The sequence below is a fragment of the Arxiozyma heterogenica genome (assembly GCF_036370985.1).
Source record: "Arxiozyma heterogenica strain weizmannii chromosome Unknown scaffold_21, whole genome shotgun sequence".
NCBI classification, from domain to species: Eukaryota; Fungi; Ascomycota; class Saccharomycetes; order Saccharomycetales; family Saccharomycetaceae; genus Arxiozyma; species Arxiozyma heterogenica.
In genome coordinates, this window is record NW_027042674.1 from 452027 (window position 1) to 468250 (window position 16224).

The 16224-nt window shown below is 31.2% G+C and overlaps 8 protein-coding genes across 8 annotated transcripts; 4 read left to right on the forward strand and 4 right to left on the reverse strand.

Annotated features, from left to right (window-relative positions):
- Window positions 1-64: 64 nt before the first annotated feature.
- On the reverse strand, window positions 65-1306 carry REH1 (Reh1p; the record flags this gene model as incomplete). Its single annotated transcript, XM_064859214.1, has 1 exon — window positions 65-1306. The coding sequence occupies one exon, from the start codon at window positions 1304-1306 to the stop codon at window positions 65-67; it is 1242 nt and encodes a 413-aa protein (XP_064714023.1).
- Window positions 1307-1944: 638 nt separating this feature from the next.
- TSR1 (small subunit rRNA maturation protein TSR1) lies at window positions 1945-4347 on the reverse strand (the record flags this gene model as incomplete). Its single annotated transcript, XM_064859215.1, has 1 exon — window positions 1945-4347. One exon carries the CDS (start codon window positions 4345-4347, stop codon window positions 1945-1947), a length of 2403 nt encoding a protein of 800 aa, XP_064714024.1.
- Window positions 4348-5960: 1613 nt separating this feature from the next.
- PWA37_002660 (uncharacterized protein) lies at window positions 5961-6131 on the forward strand (the record flags this gene model as incomplete). Its single annotated transcript, XM_064859216.1, has 1 exon — window positions 5961-6131. One exon carries the CDS (start codon window positions 5961-5963, stop codon window positions 6129-6131), a length of 171 nt encoding a protein of 56 aa, XP_064714025.1.
- Window positions 6132-6996: 865 nt separating this feature from the next.
- Window positions 6997-9993, reverse strand: STE23 (metalloendopeptidase; the record flags this gene model as incomplete). The annotated part of the gene is made up of 1 exon (XM_064859217.1): window positions 6997-9993. One exon carries the CDS (start codon window positions 9991-9993, stop codon window positions 6997-6999), a length of 2997 nt encoding a protein of 998 aa, XP_064714026.1.
- A 537-nt stretch (window positions 9994-10530) lies between these two features.
- Window positions 10531-10773, forward strand: ECM19 (Ecm19p; the record flags this gene model as incomplete). Its single annotated transcript, XM_064859218.1, has 1 exon — window positions 10531-10773. The coding sequence occupies one exon, from the start codon at window positions 10531-10533 to the stop codon at window positions 10771-10773; it is 243 nt and encodes an 80-aa protein (XP_064714027.1).
- An 849-nt stretch (window positions 10774-11622) lies between these two features.
- CCW14 (Ccw14p) lies at window positions 11623-12228 on the forward strand (the record flags this gene model as incomplete). The annotated part of the gene is made up of 1 exon (XM_064859219.1): window positions 11623-12228. The coding sequence occupies one exon, from the start codon at window positions 11623-11625 to the stop codon at window positions 12226-12228; it is 606 nt and encodes a 201-aa protein (XP_064714028.1).
- A 486-nt stretch (window positions 12229-12714) lies between these two features.
- ART10 (Art10p) lies at window positions 12715-14472 on the reverse strand (the record flags this gene model as incomplete). The annotated part of the gene is made up of 1 exon (XM_064859220.1): window positions 12715-14472. The coding sequence occupies one exon, from the start codon at window positions 14470-14472 to the stop codon at window positions 12715-12717; it is 1758 nt and encodes a 585-aa protein (XP_064714029.1).
- Window positions 14473-14986: 514 nt separating this feature from the next.
- On the forward strand, window positions 14987-15865 carry ATP10 (Atp10p; the record flags this gene model as incomplete). The annotated part of the gene is made up of 1 exon (XM_064859221.1): window positions 14987-15865. The coding sequence occupies one exon, from the start codon at window positions 14987-14989 to the stop codon at window positions 15863-15865; it is 879 nt and encodes a 292-aa protein (XP_064714030.1).
- Between the last annotated feature and the right edge of the window lie 359 nt (window positions 15866-16224).

Below are 16224 nucleotides of genomic sequence, written 5' to 3' on the forward strand. Positions count from 1 at the left end.
TACTCGTACGTCTTATAAATATATAATTTATGTATGTATGTATTCATGTTCATAGTTAATAAAGCTACTGAAGTAATTCATCTCTATAATGAGGTTGGAAATTGATCCGTTTTGATGTCTTACGTAGATAGTCAGCACGGGCTCTTTGTTCCAATAGTTGCATTTTTTTCAATCCACTCTTGTATTGTTTCTCTGTGATACCACTAACCATTCTTCTATCTTGAGCTGTAACACTCACTGTTCTTACTGGTCGACGAGTTGTGATTGACGATATATTTTGATTATTTGAGGATAAGGGTCTTTCAAAATCTGATTGAGAATAATTATCAGTAGTATTGTTGTCTTGTTCCTCTTCACCTACTTCGAAATGAATTCTTTTGGTTGATTTAACTTTTATAATGGGCTTTTCTGTTAGCGAAGAGTAATCATAGAAAGGAGCAAACATATCTTTCTCGAAACTCGTTTCATAGGGCATTTTACAATGACGTTTAGAATTCATATGATCTCTAATACTTTTCAAACTTTTCCCAACATAATTACAACATAAACACGCATAATCAACAACAATAGTGTTGATTAGAAAATCTAATAACCCAGGTAAATCCACTAAATAGGAACGTTCTGGTATATATAACCCATGAGAATGAAACATATGTCTGATGTTTTTTTCCACTTCTTTGTTATCAATACCACAATAAAGGCAGCATGTGTGATTTAAGCTATTATCGATGTTTTCACCATTTTGAGATTTATTATCATCAGTTTCATCCTCCTCTGTTGAATAGTCACTACCAAAGTTCGATTCACTGGTAAAGCTATATTCAGAGATTGTTTCCTCATCTAGATCTGTATTATTATATTCGGTATCAAAAGTTAATTGAGAAAATTCAGAACTAATGGATTCTGTTTCAGATACTATACGCTTCAAATCTAACTCATCTTGTTTATAATCTTGGGGTATTTTGATATTAGAACTCGATATATCTGGTTCTTCCTCATTATCATAAGAGGCATGACGTTTATTATCATGGTTATGGTGGTGGTAGTGTTTTTTTTTGAAGTATTTAGAATGGTCATTTGAATTATTCAACATAGCAAAACCAAACTCATCAACTGGATTGGCTTCCTGTTCTTGTTTAGACATTTGCAATTTTTCAGCAAATTCATCTGAAGTGATAGGTGGTAGGTGAGCTACTCTTCTTTTCAAATTGTACCTATGCCATTCTGTCTTCATATGATATCTCTGTAAATCACTTGTTTTAAACTCGGTTCTACATGAGTTGCAGGTAAATATTGAACTATTCATTTTTATACTCAAATGAATATCTCTTTGTTTGTTTATTTAAGTAAATTAAAAGGTATTATTTCACAATTTGTGTATGTCTCCTTTTACTTTTGCTAAGGAGAGTGGAGAAAGAACATGGATTAACTTCATGTTAATGTGTCTGTTTAATATTTATTCCTTTATTTTTAACCTTTATACACTGTTTTCATTTATTATTTCACACACACTTCTGCAGCTAGGAAGGTAGAATATCAGCTATCATAATTCTGTATTGATCCCTCCAGTTGCCACAATAACTTTCTGCCTTCTAGAGTAATATTTCCCCTTTTGAAAAATGAGAGGAAGTCTCTTTAAGTGAGGATTTATTTTTATATATAATGAAACTCATGTAGAGGTGTATGTTTTTGTAAAGTCATCAGTATAGTGAAATAGGATTTGTTCACATCATCAGTGTAAATTAAAAAAGACTACAAAATATGTATCAGCTGTTGAGATGCTTATCTGTAACTAAATAGTGTAACAATGATTCTGATTTAAACTTTAGTGCATGATTCACCTATTTTTTGTTATATAAGACGATTAGCAAATAAAACTATAATACAAACTTTCGGAGGAGGAGACTCATAGTCAATCTATATCTATCTTTTACATAATTGGTTCTAAAATTCGCCAGTCCAAGGTAACGATGGCATTGGCCACATACGTCTGTAAAGAGACATTGCCACAACATCTTGAGCAGACAATTTAGCATCGAATCTTGCTTTGAAGTAGCCGTGTGTACCCAACTTCTCCTTGATAAATCCTGATCTTCCACTCTTGGTAAATAATGGAATGGATTTAAACCATTCCACATCTTCTGGGTTGAAGAACATGTAACGAACAGTAACAACGTTTCTATGAAATCTAAATGGATGACCAGTAAGGATGGCTCTCTTTGCCATAATTCTAGTGTGGTCTGCATTTAAGAATGTACCATGGCCTATTAGTTCAATACCGGTCCTTTCTGTAGACGATGGTTTAAAGAAGATAGCTGGAGATTGGGTAAAATCGACAGGAGCAATACAAGTGGCGATAGATTGGGTATCGGTATGTAAGAATCTTTCAAATTTATGAACATTGTTTGGACTATTTGTGTCGGCAGAAAACAAAGGTTTGATTGTGTATCTTCTAATACCATACTGTACTATTATTGGTTCTTGTGCTGGAACTGGCTTATTATATTCTTCCCATCTTTGTAATGAAAAGTTCACAACACTGTTTTTATGTTCATGTGGTAATAAACTATAAATGGCTACAGCATAAGCTTGTGGTGATAATATTTTTGTTAACAGGTTTTTTGGTAAACTTAGGTATATTTTTACATGATCCCCAGAAATCACTTGTGCATCTTCTAAAGCATCTTTTAACAATCTGTTTCTAATATTTTTATAATTACTAATTCTTAGCAAACGTTTCCACACACCAGGACGTTCTGGGTCCCTTTCATCAACATCCCAAATACAGTTATGTAAATTTTTCAAACCTCTATATCTTTTCAATCTTTCAATACCAGACTCAGCTGGATTTAATTCAATTTCATCAGGAAATTCACGATCTTCCTTTTCTAAAGCTCTATATTCTTGTAATTGACGTTCTTCTTCCTCTGGTGAAAGATCAATAAATACTTCTTCCTCTTCTGCTTCTTCATTTCCTTCTTCTAAGTTTTGTTGTTGGTCATAATTACTTTCAAATGTCATATTATCTGTATCCATGATCATGTCATCTTTATCATTTTGCTCTATTTCATCTTCATATTGTTCAGCGGCTTCTTCGTCTGGATTGATGACATCTTCTAAGTACCATTTTGCCTGATACGACGAAGTACCTTTTGGAACCTTGACTCTTTCCTCATTTTCATCACTTCTCGGCAAATATCCACCATCATCGAATCTGGCAGAAGTTAATTTTTCATATTCATAATCTTCTTCATCGGAGAACTCTTCGAAATCAACATCCTCTGGTGCATATTCATCTAATGTTTCTCTATTTTCATTAGATTCAAAATGGTTAGTTTCCTCCAAATCTATAAGAATATCATCAATTTTATTGCCATTCTTCTGAGTTTTCTTATTTGTCTTAATTGATGCTTTTAATCTTTCAATCTTAGATATTTGAAAATCACCCAGGTTTGGAATATGGACAAGTCTATTGGTGTTGAAGCCAACACCACGAACAGTACCTCTAATCATTAATTCACAATATTGGTCATTTACTTCATTGTAATCGATTTCATCTGCAACCATGTAACCTCTTGAATCTCTCCAGTTGACTGGACGTGGTAATTTTTGACATAAAGTTCTTAAAACGATTAAAGAATCTGAGGGTTTCTCTAAATTATAAATTCTGTCCTCATTAGGGAAGAAATGTTTGAAATAACTTTCTAAAGATTGTTTAATATCTAATTGGAATTTTTCCTTTGGATGAACTTCAGATAAATTGGATACGACACCAATATATGACGATATACCTTGTAATTCTAATGCACGTATAAGTTGTTCACCAACGTCTTGTTCTACCTCAGAAACACCACTTAATTGGAATACTACATAATCTGAAACTTTGGCAGCATCTAAAATGTCCATAAAATTATTTAAATCTGGAATTATAATTTTCAAATTACTCTTATATTGTTTGACATAATAATTCTTAACACAAGGTTCCCCAATATTTGTATTTTCAATACCACTAGTTTGTTGGACGTCAGCGGATGACAATATTTTGTCAATTGCATCTTGTGGATTGCAATCATCAGTCAAGGGAACAACAGTAATAATTTTTTCAGCACCATTGACACCCTCAAACAGTTTTCTATTTTCTAGAGACGCAAGGATCTTCTGTGCCCTAATTTGTTTCGCCTTGTTACGTCTTTGTAATTTAGATTCCCCCTTTAATGGTTTATTATTGGAAATTTCTCGTTCAACCTTACCCTTATGTAATCTCTTTAAAGCACCCTTGGAAGCGTGTTTTGACTTAAAGGACTTATGTGCCTTTTTGAAAGATGATCTGTGGTGGTGACCAGCCATTTTTTGGTTATTATTTAATTGGATCTGATACAAGAGAATAAATAAATAATGAGTTGGCTAGTCTTTGACAATTTTAATGAAAATCAATGCACAAAGAGAGAGACTTTTTATTTTCAAATTGCTGACTCTGTTTGTCAATGTGTTTTTCAAAGTATGATCTCATCTCATCTCAAATCTTTAAAAAAAATTTTGAACAAATTTCCTTGAAGACTTTCTCTGTCTGTTTAATTTTTTTTATTTTTTAATTTTGTTTTTGTAAAATCAAAATATTTGTTTGTGTTATTATTTATTTGACGGTCCAAACATCCATACATCTAAATATAACGATTTAATTTTTTTTTAAAAAAAGACAGTTTTTATATTATTCGATGAATTTCCTAAAATAGATTACAAAGAACATTCTAATCTGCGGCATGGGTTTTCATTTTTTGCTGTTTGTTTATTTCGTCACAAGAAGAAGGAGTGGTGGCTTTTACAAAATGGTAAGAAGAAGAGGTTTGGTTACTGAAGGGGCAAAAGGAACAGCTTGGAAGATCCAGTAGCAAGTAATACGCGTGATGTTGCCATTACCATTTTTTCCTCCTGCCTGTTTTTCGCCCACCCATAATCTTTGTTTCCCTCTACAACAGTTGCCTGCTTAACTGCACTTGTGAGACTAGGAAGAACCATCCTGTTCAAACTTTTGTAGGTTGGAGCTAGTAAGCCCTTCTTCCAACAACTTCTGTTGCACTGAATATGTATTTGGTAATGGTAATAGCTACTGTGTTTCCTTTAGTGAGACACGTACTTGCTATTCTCTTCTCTTCCATAAGACAAACAGATTACCTATCCATGAAGTGAGAGAATAGCCCTACTAACAACTGCTTGGCTTCTAGACAAAGGCTAGAGCGAGTACAGTCTATCTATTATCGTGTATTGGGATGATGATAGTATTCCTGGTGTCTTCAATAAAAATACGGTCTAAGAGAAGCCTTAAAATGAACGGTATCTTGTACCCTTATAGTGGGAAGTTTCTTGTTGTTAGATATATAATTTTAGAGCAGCTAAAGTAAACCAAATACAGAGACTATAATATAATGTATGTACCAAAGTTAAAACAAACCAGGGAATTTTTAGTGGCATTACTCGTTCATTGAATTCAATTGGACAAAGAAATAAATGGTTAGAATTATTAGGATTTGAATAATTAAATAAATAAGGAGGAAGTGTTGTAGATATTCCATTAGGCATAGACTTTATATATTTGGATAGTTTTTTTTGTATTTTCCAGTTGATTTTGTAATAGAGAATATACGTGTGAATAGAAAAATATGGAGGTATAGTCTGCCTGTTTCAAAAATAATAAGCCAAATTGTTATAAACAGGATTTCTTTTGGAATTAATGGAGTGATATTACATGCGGTATTGGTAATGTTACAAGATCAGTAAAATGTCAGTTTGTGTGTTTGATGACATTCCTATGGGACTCTATGATCAAGTTGAATACAGAGTACTAACAACTAATTGTTTGAGTGTAATATTGAGAATACTGATATAATATTTTGATATCATTATGTTATGGGTTTTTCTGTTATTATTACTTGTATGATTTATTTTATTTTTTATACAGCAAAATGGCTCACGAAAACGTCTGGTTCTCTCACCCAAGAAGATACGGTAAAGGTTCTCGTCAATGTCGTGTCTGTGCTTCTCACTCTGGTTTAATCAGAAAGTACGACTTGAACATCTGTCGTCAATGTTTCAGAGAAAAGGCTAGTGACATCGGTTTCCACAAGTACCGTTAAAAAGTTAGTTTGAATATTACATTTGTTTTATATTCTAGCTTTTTTACATACTTTGTTTTAAATAGAAATCTGTGTATAATTATACATATCCTGTTTAATCGGTCCATTTAATTAGTATTATATTATATTAAACTGTGTTGTGTTTCTAGTTTAGGAGATTGTGTATATATTTGTAGCATTTTATTGTGGTGTAGGCATTGTCTTTTAATTTCTCATATGATATGTTATACTATAACCGCTTCCTGTGAGATCAAGTCTGTAAGTTTAGATGTTATTCCTCTCTAAGTAAACCTAACTTAATTTCTAGGAAATTTTACCCGGAATTTGGATTAATTGTTCTTTGTTTTGTTTTCTGTTTTTTGTTTTTTTAGTTTGGATCGAGTGAATTTCAAATGTTTCAGTATATAAAGGTAGAAAATTTCATCTTACAGAAACACATATGACGTTGCAGCTTTCATTTTTCATATACATTTGTTCATTCACTAAAAAAGAAACCGAATCAAAATAATACTGGAAACAATGCCACAATTGGCTATTCTGTCATCAAACAGCTGCTAATTGCCAGTCCTTCAAAATAATTGAAGTACATGTTTCCCAGATCAACTATGGTCAAATAGGAAGTCCAATGTCCGTGTACTTATTATGGTATAGCAATACATATACATATTATGATAAGAGATGGATATGGGATGTCGATTATACACCACATCTTTTTTAAATGGTATTTTTTACTTTGTCTAATTAGTAGTATATTACATATGTTAAATAAGATACTTTTAAAGTCATTTCGGTATTTTTTTATATGTACAAAAAGAATTTCTTTAGATAAATTGTATTTATACATACAAATACACTTTCTTATAGTTTACACAGAGTCTTGTCCCTCGTAGAGACGGAAATTTTTAACCGGTTGACGGATTGGTGCAGTGCATAATCCAGATTTAAATTCGCCAATGTTTTCAATTAATTTACCAGAAGGATATCTAGAGGTGTTTAATTCACCTTCGTCGATGTCCTTTGCTTGTATCTGAGATTGTAAATGAACAACTATTTTGGCAGCATCTGGTCCGATAATATAGGTGTTGAAGAATTCGATCATTTCTTCTTTAGTCAACTTGGCTACTAATGCAGCTTTTCTTTGACGATGAGTAAAGTTGTAATCACCCAAATATATAGCAGCTGCATAACGTGAACTTTCTTCATTCATATTTTTGTATTTCTGTAAAAGACTTTTACATAGAGCATCTTTATGTTTATTAAAATCAGTTTCACTCATTGCTTTCAAGGTTTTGCCAAATTGTTGGTAGAAGTTGTCAATTCTCCATTCCAGATATGGGGTTGTATGTTCTGATTGAACTAAGATACGAATGTTGGAAGTACCATGGTTATTTAGACTTGAACTGAAAACTACATAACCTAACTGCTCTTTTGTTCTCAATGTATCAAAACATGGTTCATGAAGCATTTGTGCAAATAACCCACTCTTTGCAGATAACTCTTCAGTGTAAACATCAACCTGAACAACATGTTGAATACAAGAATTAACATTTTTCTTGTCTTTTAGTAAAGTTTCATACCTGAATGTTGATCCCTTAGGTATTAGATATGATCTTAATCTTCTGTTTTGACCTTGTGTATCTAAGGACTGTTTTCCCTTGAATATCGATGTAGCAATGTTTTCAACATCTTTAACTTCATTATATTTGAAGTTACCATGCACCAAAATTTCAGAGTATACTTCTTCAAACATATTTGGAATGAATTTAGTTAATTGCTCAAAAGTCAAATTTTTAACTACATTTAGTTTGTCTTCAATAGTCCATGACTTTTCATTGATTATTGCATTATAAAATGGGGATATTTGAGAATACGGAACTTCATACATCAGATTTTGAAGATTCTGTATCGTTTTGTCTTTGAAAATATCAAAGCGGATTTCCTTTGGTGTGAAATGTTTAATACCATATAAGAATTCTTGTAATATTACGTATAATTTATCATTGAACCCATAAATTGTTAAATCTAAACCTTGATTAGTTTTTGAAAATGAGACATGCGAATTGGCACAAGATGCATCATATTGTAAATCTTTTAATGAATCATTGACCAATTGGACATATAAAGTGGCAAGCATACTATTCAAAAGGCATGACTGTGTGTTAGGTAATTTTAAAGATATGTAGATGTAACCTCTTGGTTGCCAAAATCTATCATCCTTTTTGTACCAGATTTTGCCAAAATTGTTATCTTTGACTAATAAGGGTTCTTCTAGAGGTTCTTTTGGTAATGCTGGATCTTTATTCTTATCAACCTCAAAGTTTGTAGCTATGAATTCATTTTGACGTGGTAATTTCAAATTGTCATTTAATCCAACATTTTTGATTTTTTTCACTAATGCATCAGGGTAATCAACGATTTTGTAATCTGTGCCATACCATTTTTCTTTAGAATCAGTCTCAAGATCCTTTGATATTAAGGTAATTCTGGAGTTTTCCAAAGTCATGGAATTAACATAATTGACAACTAGATCAGGTTCATTTTCAATTAATAAATTGGTACTTAAGATTCTATTCACTGGGATATATTCCTTCTCTAAAGCTTTAGCCAAAGTTGATACTGTATTAGAAGGGTTTCCCTTTTGTTTAAATTTGAAACAGGCATTTGAGATTTCTTGTAATTCGTTAAATACCCAATCCTTTGGTAATTCTTCTTTTAACATTTCAATGTACTGGAAAACATTATATATCACCTTAGTATAGTTCTCCAATCCAGCCTTAGTTAGATCAATATCAATTGAAAAAAACGCATTATCTTTAGATACAGTGTGTCCACCAGCAGATAATTCGTTAGCATAGCCCAATTCTTTCAAATGTGCCAATAAGGAACCAGAACCCTCATGGCCAATTAAATGAGATAAGATATGAGGTGGTTGTGATTTCCAATGTTGGTCGCAATCAGGCACTACAAATGTAATCTCTAATTTCCTTAATTCTTTAACAGGCTTAACCTGAATAATCTTTTGAAGATAGGAGGGTTTTAGTATTGGTTCATTGTATTCTGGCAAATCACGGTCAGTGGTCTTGACGTCTTTAAATAATGTATAAGCCCAATTAGATAAAGTATCTAAATCTTCTCTACCTAAGATACAAAGTTTCATTAAGTTTGCAGAATATGACTTGTTATAAAATTTTAATAATTCGTCTCTAATGTTTAATCCTAGATTTTTGGGGTTATCGCCTAAAGTGACTAAATTACCTGTAGAGAATTTGTGATAAGGATGTTTGATGTTAGTCAAAGATTTATCTAATTGATATAATCTCCATAAATCATTTTGCAAGTTTTTCTTATTCTCTGAGTCAACAGCGTTAATTTCTTTATCGGTTGAATTCTTATTGAATAAGGGACCAGTAAAAAATCCAGAGAATCTATCCAAAGCACCATGTAGATGTTGATGATTGATTTCAAAGTAATAATTGGTATTTTGGGCACCAGTATATGCATTTGAAGAACCTCCATGTTTACTTAAATAACTGGAATATTCATTTTCATCAGGGAATTTTTTAGAACCCATAAATAATAAATGTTCACAGAAATGAGCCAGACCAGGCAGATTTTCTGGATCTTCGAATGCACCAATGTGAACATCTAAGGCGGCGGCAGCTTTATCTGTGGTCGAATCATGTATTAGTAATGCTTTTAAGTTATTTGGCAATTGAATGTATCTATATGATCTGTCATCGAGATCAGGTTTTAAGAAATCAGATTCGAGAATTTTATAATTGGACATTTTTTTAACTGTAGAATATGTAGGTGAGTTATATTTAAAGGACGATCGTATAGTGTTAATCAAACAAAAACTCATAAAGGATAGGAATACAATTAAACTATACAATGTGGTGAGAAAAAATAATAAATAAAGAGGGGAAAGGGAGGAAACAAAAAGAAAAAGAAGAAAAAGAAGAAGAAGATGCTGTAAGAAATGGGATAAACCAACAATTCTTAATCTATTTATCTTAAGTATATATTGATCAATTGAATATTATATGATATCCAAGAATGTAGGATATGTATATATTATGCTTGAGACTTGTTTTGGAATTAAAAGGTATTTTTTCCTTTGATGCTTAGTAAACCAACTTTCAACAAGCCTTTTGTTTTTTGATTTTTTTTTTCTCCATTTTTTATTTTCCGTTATTTCACCAATCTTTCGGGTTTTTTGACATTCGAGCAGTCGAGACAGTTCAATTAATCTGTTCCATGAACATGCATAGACTTACGCATATATATATTTATATATATATTTAAGAGATTTTAAGAATGCAGAAATATGCTAATAAGTGATTTCATAGGTATTATTGTTGATAATGCAAGTAGAATGGGGGAATAAACTAGGATAAGCATGCGTAGAGTTACAGGACACAACGCTATAACGGTTGGGATAGTTAGTGTAATTAGTGTATACATGGGTGTAAATTTCTTTCAACCAATAGTTGTTGAAAGGTTACGAAAGGATGGTAATCTAAGACAAGATATTGAGTTACCACACTTCAATCCAGACGGAACTGTTAAAGTGATGGACGATTCCATTAAATCTATACCATTGAAACAAACGAAGGATAATACCAATCAACACGATAAATAGAAACCACAGTTGAGTATGTTGTGTTTTATTGGGAATACCAGCATAAACTACCAGTCACTAAGATAAATATATAATATATTGCATCCATGTGTCTAATTTTTACTGTAAGTATTAGCCCTAACAGCACATTGAGCATATATTTGTTTGTATATGTGGATATATGTATGTAGACACATATGTGGATTGTATAAGTCTTCAATCTAGAAAAATTCTTTTGTATGGAATGCAGTTTTCCAAAACCTTATTTGTTTTGTTTTGTTTTTTGTCTTTTTGTTTTTTTGCAAGCCCTAACATTGTGTGTCCCCTTTTTTTTTTTTCTTTTTGAACAGTCTTTTGGAAGTTTTTGCTTCCTAATCGAGTAAGAACTGCGCTGCTATTAATAGCAATTGGATCACATGACCTCAAGAAGTCGAAAAAGGAAAATCACTGAAAACAAAAACAAAAACAGTTGTCTTGTTTTGTTATATTTCTTTTTTTTTTTTTTTTTTTGTTTTTGTTTTTGTTTGCCCTCGAGGAAAAAGAAAATGAAAACAGACACTTTTTATTTATTTAAAAAGAAAGTAAACAACAAACTTCTTTTTTTGTGTGTGATTCTTTGAAAGACGACCTGTATTTTCGACATTATTACTAGAACTTTTTGTCAGACTAGCTTGTTCATAAGGGATTGTATATACATTATATTTGTCTTCTATTTTTTTTTTCTTTCCTAGTAAAGAACATACTTGACATTTGACATTTTGTTGTCTTTCTGAATCCACTCGCTAGCTAATTCGTTTACTACAAAAGACAGACCCAAAAAGGTCGATTTATAGTGAATATATAATAACAACAACAGGATATCTACACACCATGCTTTCTTCCACTGTTTTTTCCGCTGTTTTATCTTTAGCCCTTTTATCCAATGAGGTTTTGGCCACACCACCAGCTTGTTTATTAGCTTGTGTAGCTCAAGTTACTAAATCATCATCTAGTTGCAATGCTTTAAATGACGTCACTTGTATATGCTCCAATGAAGGTGCTTCCATCAAGAGTTGTTTGGACTCTATTTGTCCAAACGGTAATGCCGATGCCGCTTATTCTGCATTTAAATCTTCATGTGCTGCTCAAAACGCTTCCATTAATCAAGCTAGTTCATCATCCTCTGTTTCTTCCACTTCTACCAGCTCTTCCATTTCCTCTTCCTCTTCTTCTTCTACTACTACTACTAGCTCTTCATCCGTGGTTCATTCTTCTTCTACTGCTGTTGAAACAACCTCCTCTAAAGTAACTACTTCTTCCACTTCCACTTCAACCTCTATTTCTTCCACTTCTACCACTGTCGTTTCTTCTACTCTCTCTTCCTCTTCTTCTTCTACACAAAGGTTTACTGTTTCCGAAATTCATTCTGGTGCTGGTAACTTCTTACAAGCAGGTAACTCTTTCGTTGTTGCAGCAGTTGCCGCTTTATTAATCTGATTTTATTTCGTCTTCTAAATTTTTTATTTTTGATATATTTTTATTTTTTATTTCAAACTTATTCTTCATGTGACGTTTTTAATATTTTGGTTTTCTTTCTTGACTCTTTTTATTCAGATTTTTTATATCTGCTTATAAATAATTAACATATATATGTTCTCATATAATCATAGTTATTTATATTTATATATTTAAGTAGGATTTTTATTTACATTATTTAGGTTTTCAATAAAAAAATTAATGGATTGTTAATATTAAGGCTATTCATATACTCTTTTATAGTTTTTTGCTGATTCACTGTTGATTTTTAAGATTTAATGTTTATGCTAAGAAGTAGATCTTTAACTAATTATAGTACAACATACTAAATATATAAAAAATAAAAAATAAAAATAAAAATTAAAAATAAAAATTAAAAATAAAAATTAAAAATATAAAAGATACCCAAAATTTATAGAATCATTATTATTAATGTATATAACTATTTTATCCAGATACATCTTTTTTTGCATTTTCATTACCATTATCGAGTTTATTTGGGGCATTCCCACATATCACCAGATTATCTGGAAATTCGTTATACACTGGTGGTTCAATATATCTAGGCAAGAAATCTACTTCATGTCTGTTCAGCGATGCTGTACCAAAATTAGCACCACTTCTAATACTACTCCTTGTTTGACAATATATTTGAACAGGATTTATCCTAACTTCTGTTTGTTTAATTGTCCCCTTGATACTCCAATCAATCAACAATTCCAAGTAGAAAGTTCGTCGTATTGTACATGTCTTAAAACTATAAAGTCTATTACCACGATGCTTATAATCTTCTTCGTTAAATAATAATCTACGCAATTGTGGGTGTTCCCTTAGTTTAATTTCACAATCTGATTTACCGATATATTTATTCTCATCAATTGTACCTAGTTTATTTGAACTGATTCTTGGTTTTAAGTCTTTAATATTAAAAATACCTGATATCAAAGGTTCTTCTAAATTTGAGTCTACCAATCTTAATGATGAAATATTTTCATTTGCTACCCCCTTGGATAAATAAGTCGCATTTTCAATCAAGTTTAATTGAACACGAATTGGTTTGATTAATAGTTTTTTAATAATTGACAAATTCCCTTTGCAGGTCAAAAAAATATGATCAAATCTATTACTGTTTCTTCTAAATAGAGGATCATTTCTAAATATTTGTTTAAACCCATCATTTTTACTGCGAACCTCTACCCACATTGAATTCTCTATGGATGTACTAATATTATTTATTTCTTGTTCATCTTGAAATAAATTCAATTTATATGTTGATTGATAAAGTTTATATTTCTTACTGTTTATATTCACCATCTCACCAGTATTAATAGTGGTATTGCTTCTATTTATATTATGTGAAGTAGTAGATCTATCAACATTAGTAAATTGTTTATTTAATGACGACCCAGAAGTGTCTGTATTATTGGAAAAGTTTAAAACGTTACTCTCAAGTGATGATGAATTCCCTATTGCATAGCTGGCTTTAGAAATTGGATTTTGATTGTTATTATTATTACCACTATTACTATCATTATTCCCCTTTTCAGTGTCATTATCTGGATATGTAATATCTCTTATTGTCGGAATATACTCAATAGATTTTGTTTCCCTTAATATTTTATCGAATGGTTTAAACCATATTTTAGGTTTACCCATTTCAATATTCACTTCCACAAAATAAAATATTTTACCAAATGAATAAAAAAATAAATCTAAATTATCAATTTTAATTAGTTCTTTCCATTTTAGATTGAATGAAGGTGGTAATCTAATGTCTCTCTTTTTCAAAAAACATATCATATCTCTTGTATGATGTTTCAAGCACCTAGGTCTCAAACCTCTTAATGTCGGAAACGAAAATTCATAAACATACTCTCCTGGATGTATCTTGAACGGTTTTAATGAACCTTCTAAAGCATCCCAGACATTATCTGGGGGGAACATTCTCTTCTCTAAATCCAATAATCTATGGTACGATTTATTATCTTGTACAGGTGTTAACATTCCATTTTGGGATATCATGTAATCTGTATTAAATTTAGTTTGAGTTTCTGTTATACCCTTTAAATGGACCGAAATTTTTTTAATAGGCAGTGCTCTAGTCAATTTAAGTTTCAATGTTCCTGATATATTTTCATTCCCACTATAAAATTCACCATTTTCTGGAGGTATCAGATATAATTCGATATCTGTTGAATTTCCCATTCTTTAATCCTTTCAAAACAGTAAAAGTATAGCAGATCGGGTTTTTCTTGTAATATTGTACTATGGGATAGACACAATATAATCTATCCTAAATATTGTTGGTATATTTGTATGTCAAAAACAATAAGGAAAAAGAGAAATGACTTAACTCTGTGTCTTTAATAAAAGTTTTATCATTCATTTTTCACTTTGATAATCTTATCTGAAATCATACATGCCATATCGTGATGCTTCTCCAAAACTAATTGGATAACTAATATATTGAAAGATGTAGCTTTAACCAAAATCTTTAACCTCCATTTCCCTTCCTTAATTTTTTTATTTTTTTTTTTTTTAAATTCTTTAAGGTAACAGATTCCCCACATTCTGAAGCACATCTAAAACAACCATCAAGAAATTGATTACATATTTTGATGAAATGTAAATAATCTCTCTTTCACAATTACATATTGCAAAAATGATAATTACCACATACCAATAATAATAACAACGATAACAATCGAAAGACTACATTATGAATAATCTCTATTTAAAAAGGACATTTTTCCATTCATCCAAGACCTTGTTTTTTGATAAATTTTTAAAACCTGTTATAGAGGCTTCACAAAAGAGAGAGCATATGGTAGAACAATTGATTAGACCAGTAGGTCTGCCTCAGCCACCAAATTCAAAAATACAGTATTCCAAAGGCAATTCATTTAGAGATTTATTCGATGAAAAAAAGACACGAAGAAGAACCAAAGAACTAACATTAGAAATGAGTAAATCAGGGATGTATGATGTATATACTTTTAGAAAGACAAATGGCAAACTTTTCATCTCTCCAAAATCCTATTGGCGTGATGATAAATCCTTGTATTTCCCACATATAGTAGGGAGATCTTTGAAAAAAGGAGAATCTAAACAAATATCAATCGAAGATAAAATGAGAGGCAAATTGAATATTGTACGGCTGTTTAGTAATGATATAGGTGAAAAGTTATCATCTCAATTTTTTAAAGAACCTTATACCCTTGAATCGTTGTCAAATACTCCCCTTGCTAAAAATAATACACAATTAATTGAAATTACTTGGGTCGAAAACGGCATAAAATCTTTGATTACAAAATTATCTGTCTCTAAGTTGCGATCCAATATGTCTGAACGACGTCAGAGAAATTATTTCTTCGCTTATAAGGATCAATTACCATTTATTATTAGAGATCAATTAAATATTAATAACATCTTGACAGGATATATACTATTGGTCGACCAAAATTTAAAGATTCGCTGGATGGCCTGCGGTGGTGTATCGAATCTCCACACTGAAGAGAGAGATACAATGTGGAAATGTATCAGATCATTACAAAAGGAGATGAAAAAGATCAATGACAGTAGCCAGAACAAAAATTGAAATAGAAAATCATATAAAGGTTTCAATTAAAATTTACACTACAATCTTATAGCACACATTTATTAAACTACTAAAATATTTCATAGATTTCTTCATTATTATACCATCATAAGATGCCATACAAGATTTTCACATCCAGGTTATGTGGAAAACGTTTATGTTCTTCTTTAAAATCTCCTGTGCTACTTGTTTTCAAATTTATAGCATCCGGACATCGTTCTTTGGCCCTTTTCTATCTTCTGTTTTTATTTTATTTTATTTTTTTTTTTTTTTAATTTTTGATCTGACAATTCTTTGGGCGGCTAATTATGATTAAACCTTGTACCTACAATTTAACTGATAAGTACAATATTGCACCC